This window comes from Rhincodon typus, chromosome 46 (assembly GCF_021869965.1).
Source record: "Rhincodon typus isolate 14 chromosome 46, sRhiTyp1.1, whole genome shotgun sequence".
NCBI lineage: Eukaryota > Metazoa > Chordata > Chondrichthyes > Orectolobiformes > Rhincodontidae > Rhincodon > Rhincodon typus.
Genome location: NC_063377.1, coordinates 9270854 through 9276112, shown reverse-complemented (window position 1 = coordinate 9276112; position 5259 = coordinate 9270854). Strand labels below are relative to the sequence as shown.

General features: G+C 47.2%; 1 protein-coding gene across 2 annotated transcripts in view; it reads right to left on the bottom strand.

Moving 5' to 3' along the window:
- The window catches only part of ints3 (integrator complex subunit 3), a 71781-nt gene that overhangs the window by 62626 nt on the left and 3896 nt on the right, over positions 1 to 5259 (bottom strand). For both annotated transcript variants that reach the window (XM_048620454.1, XM_020523362.2), the window contains exons 3-4: positions 4497 to 4580; positions 884 to 997 (exon numbers count right to left, since the gene is read on the bottom strand). In XM_048620454.1, the coding sequence (XP_048476411.1) occupies positions 884 to 997; positions 4497 to 4580 (198 nt within the window). The remainder of the gene's footprint in view (positions 1 to 883; positions 998 to 4496; positions 4581 to 5259) is intronic.

The following is a 5259-nucleotide window of genomic DNA, read 5'->3' as shown; positions in this document are numbered from 1 at the left end:
GTCCCCACCGGTACCGTACCCCAGTGTTATACAGCGACAGACCTGTCATCATTCAGCTGAATGCTTTCACAGATCAGGCAAAAACAGCATGAAATAATGCATTTGGTATTGTAAGCAGTGTGCTGTCAGCTCTAAGATGGAATTCTCAGTGGGAAGCAGCTCTTACACTAACCTCGAGGAAGCTTTGCAATGCACTCACATACTGTCACGGCAAATTATCGAACAGATTCTGTCAGCCCTGACCGATCTTGACAGTTTCCACCACAGCGGCACGTTGCTACAGTTATCCTGGTTGGTGTGTGATCATGGTAATGCCAAGACCCAAGGTGACTGCCTGGACCCAGGGCCAGTTCTGGACAGTCAGGGTGAGCGGAGAAAAGGCACAACACCAGACACTACAACTGCCCCACTCTTCAAAACTGCCAGTGTTACCCTCCGTTAACTTTAGCACTGTATTTCCCCTCCCCCATGCTGCTGCTATCACTGCCTTCGCAGGTTCACATCACAGCAACTCCCAGCTGATTACATGAAGGATTCCTCCCCAAACCATGCTTATTGGAATGATGAGCAGTGTCGGTGGACTGGCCATGCCAAACTGCCCACAGTGACCAGGGGGCTGCAGGCTGGGTGGATTAGCCGGGGAAAGGTGGGGTTATGGGGGGATAGGGTAAGGAGTTCAGCCCGGGTGCTATCCCCTTCGGTACAGACTCAGTGGGCCCATTGGCCTCTTTCTGCACTGTAAGGATTCTATTAGGACCCTCCGGCCGCACGCGCTCCGTCAGTGCGCTGACTGACTTAGCCAGTACGGTGTTCCTTCTTTCTGAAATGGGAATTACCTTCTGAATGAAGAGACGAGAATAATACCCGCAGTCCTGCCCCTCACCTGTATCCTGACAGTATCCTGCAGTTTCAGGTATTTCTCCATGAGGAGCTGGTTAATCTTTATTAAAATCAGGTTCATGCCATCTCTGCTCACCAACATCAGATCCCGGTAGCACTGCAACACAATGTCAGAGATCAGTGTTAAGGCATGCAGGAGACTTGCTAGCACACACTGAGGGACAATACATGCATTTCTATCAAAAACTGGACTTCAGCAAATGCTGCAAACACCTCAGGAGAGAACTGTCCTTTCCAAACAACAGCCTATACCTCCTATGATTTTCAATACCTCAATGAAACCGTCTCTTAATCCTCTCTGGGAGAGAGGGAATATAACCTGCTCTGTGCAGCCTGTCCCTGTATGATAATCAGCTTTGCTGATTTAGAACTAGGGCCTAGGTTTTGACAAGCACAGACTTGATGGGCCAAAGGGTCTTTTCCGATGGTTTAAAAATAAAGGTGGCTGCAGAACAGAGATGTGCCAGAGTTTTTCCAGGATAAGACTGACTTTATGAGTAAGGAAAGGAGACCACGCGCACCCAGCTGTCAGACACGTCTCCAAAAACCCTTTACAGAATTCGCTTCCGGCACCTTTTCAGGCTGCGCGCCCTGGATCCTGGGAACTCGGCGAGGAGAAAGGATTATCATCTCCCCTGCTGCTCTATGGCCCACCCCTTGTGAAACGTGGGACTCCTGCTCCATGCCCAGCCTCCCACTTCCTTCGCCGATGGAAAAGCATCCCCCTCATTAATTCTGCTCCAAACATACCAGCCTCTGACAAGCTCCTATCAGGATCGTCTCTCAACCTTTTCAACCCCTTGCAACTTGCGTAAATGCAACACAACACCTTCCCCCACCCCGACAACCCTCTTGGGCTGTGTCTGCTCCAGTGAAGGCAGTAATTTGAGGCTGCAGAATAAAGCCAATCTCAGACACGGTACTGAATTCAATTAAACATTAAACCTGCTGAAGCAGGCGGCTTTCAGACTTAATGATGGAGGTAACAAAATTATATAACAGTCCACCTCACTTCTCATTTCCCAGACTCTGCAGGGACAGCGTCTCCATGGCCCCTCATCATTCTTCCACATGACATTTTTAACAGCTTCTGAATGAAACAGGACAGGAAAGCAATCACCTGGCAGCAGCTCCAAATATTATTGAAGATTTATTTGCCTGATTTAAAAAAATCTCAGCCACGCTGCTCGATTGCAGGGTCAAGATTAGTTTCCACCCTCGCCACAATCACAAGGAATGGCAGAACAGGCTCAAGGGACTGAAGGGTCCACCACGCTCCTGTGTAACTCCCTACCAGACAGCTTGCTGGGGCACCTTCTGTGCATGGATAGCAAAATGCAACAGACCGCCAGCAGCACTAAACTGACACTGACTTGCACTTATTGCTGGGCTTGGGGCACATCACCTAAAAGGTCCAGCAACTTCTGTTTTAGGAAAAGCTCAGCAGCTCTGGCAGCATCTGTGAAGGAAAAAAAATCAGAGTTAACGTTTCGTTTCGGGTCCAGTGACCTTTCCTTCGAACAGTTCTGAGGAAACGTTAACTCTGATTTTTTTCCTTCACAGATGCTGCCAGAACTGCTGAGCTTTTCCAGTAACTTGTGTTTTTGTTCCTGATTTACAGCATCCACAGTTCTTTCGGGTTTTATCTAAAGGTCCAAGTTGCAGCTCAGGGTCGCGTCTGCTAGAAACACATTTTTATGGATTATAAGAAAAGGATTCCGGGCAATCCAAGGTGGAGGATGGGAAAAATTGGTGGCTCGAAGAGCCGCTCCACTTTTTGAAGTTTTTTTTGTGTTGGAGCTGATTTCCTCGCATTCTCGGAGCAGTGATTATCATTTTATAATCTGTTGCATTGTTTTGGAACATTGGGGGAAAAGATCAGAACAACAGCACTTTAGAAAAGGAAGGGAGACAAATGCAGTGACCACTTTGGAAGTGAATCACAAAGAAAGAAATCTACAGTACAGTCTGACCCAGCAGTGAACCTTCACAGCTACTGCCTCTGCTGTTTGATTTCAAATGCCTCTGCACATCCGAGTTCATCTTCCCGCAGAGGGTGGTATGTGGATGGAATGAGGTGCCACAGGAAGTGGCGGAGGCTGGTATGATTAAACATTTAAAAAGGCATCTGGGTGGGTATATGAATAGGACGGCTTTAGAGGGATATGGGCCAAATGCTGACACATGGGACTAGATTTACATAGGATATCTGGTTGGCATGGACGGGTTGGACTGAAAGGTCGGTTTCCGTGCTGTATCTCGCTATGGCTCTATAACTGGAATACATAAACTGGTTAGACATTCTGGACTTAAGGGGGATTTACCAGTTACTTCCCTGGAAGCAAAAAAATGAAAAAAATCCAAAAATAAGGTCATTGACCCACTGCTTATTCAAGTCAACTAACTGTGGCAAGTGTTGTAGCACCGCTTTTAACTGCTGGACAAACACATGTAGAAAACCCTCCCAATTGTGCTGAAGACTGCCTAGCAACAGCCTCTGAAGTAAAGATGTTTTCTCATGTACACGGGCGGCATGGTTAGCACAGCTGCCTCACTGCACGAGGGACCCGGGGTCGATTCCAGCCTCAGTGAACGTGTGTTGGGTTTGCACATCCTTTCCATGTCTGCGTGGGTTTCCTCCAGGTGCTCTGGTTTCCTCCCACAGTCCAAAGATGCACAGCTTAGGTGGGTTAGTCATGCTAAATTGGCTGTAGTGCCCAGGAATATACAGGCTAGGTGGTTTAGCCATGGGGTAAAACTCCATGTAGTTACAGGAATGAGTGGAATGTTCTTCAGAAGGAGTGGTGTAGACTCAACGGGCCTAAATGGCTTCCACCTCCATTGTCGGGATTCTGAGACTGACCTGGATGGAGTAGGTGAGGACAGGCAGGCAGGAGAAGCATCACTCACTCTCCGTCTCTTTCAGTCAGGAAGGGAATAACCCTCTCAACAAAAAAATGAGCTGAAATGCTCGCCCTCTGTTGGAGAAGCAGTTGGAAAAACCTGATAAATTGTCAGAACAATCTGAAAGTGAGTTTGAAGACCTTCCATCATTCTGCAACCGTCAACAACCAGGTATCGTTGACAGCAACTCAAAGGAACAGCAAGAAGTCCACCCATTCTGCCTCCTCAATTCACACCCTTCACCTCAACAGGGTGTTTCATTTTTCTATCTCTCTCTCTCTATCCATGATAGCAGCATTACCCTGTTCGTTAAGTGAATGTACTTCAAGTCTGCATAGTATCTTAAACTCAGAACCCATTTTACCAGTTGCTTAAAGAATGCATTTCTTTATAAGAAACAGGTTATTTTTGAACTTATTGAAGGAGCCTGATGACAACCTTCTTTTTGGTCTCAGTAACAATAATAAAGAGAAACACGTTGACCACTTCGCTGATTGATTAAGGCATTTCCACTTTTCGTACAGTAGTGCACTCCTCCTGCAAACAGTTTGAACACATCAGAACCAGCAAGTTTAAAATAGTTAGGGGTCGTGTGGCATTGCGGTGGTGTCCTGCCTCTAGCCCTGGAGGCGTGTCGTAACATAACTGAACAGGTTGATTAGACAGGAGTACAATGGCAGGAAAAGACTCACTCTTTGTGCCTGCGAAGGCTCCGTTAGAATCATCGTTAAAAGCCCCAAACAAACCTCTTCATGCTGCTGGGCACCTTTACAGACCTGTCGAGCAAAGACAGAGTGTTCAGACAAGGGAGGGACCCCAGCCTAATCCTTATCTGTTGATGCAGCTTACCAGTGGGACCACTCAACTCCGGGCAGGGTCTGAATCTGGTTCGGGGAGGCAGTGGTATTATCGTTAGACTAATAATCCAAAAAAAAAACTCACCCAATGTTCTGGGGACACAGGTTCAAATCCCATCTCAGCAGATCGGGAATTTGAATTCAATGAAAAAAGAATCTGGAATTAAGAATCTACTGACTATCATGAAACCATTGTCGATTGTTGGAAAAACCCATCTGGGTCACTAATGTCCTTCAGGGAAGGAAACTGCCATCTTTACCTGGTCTGGCCTACATGTGATTCCAGACCCACAGCAATCTGGTTGACTCTTAGCTGCCCTCTGGGCAATTAGGGATGGGTAATAAATGCTGGTCTAGCCAGTAACACCCTCATCCCGTGAATGAATAAACAAAAAGACATGTATCTCCCATTTCCAGGCCTGAGGGAGCCCTGAATGAGCTGAGGGTGGATAATTAACAGCTCTTTCCCAAGATAAGTGGGAACTGCTGATGCTGGAGAATGGGAGATAACAAGGTGTAGAGCTGGATGAACACAGAAGGCCAAGCAGCATCAGAGGAGCAGGAAAGCTGACGTTTCGGGTCTGGACCCTTCTTCAGA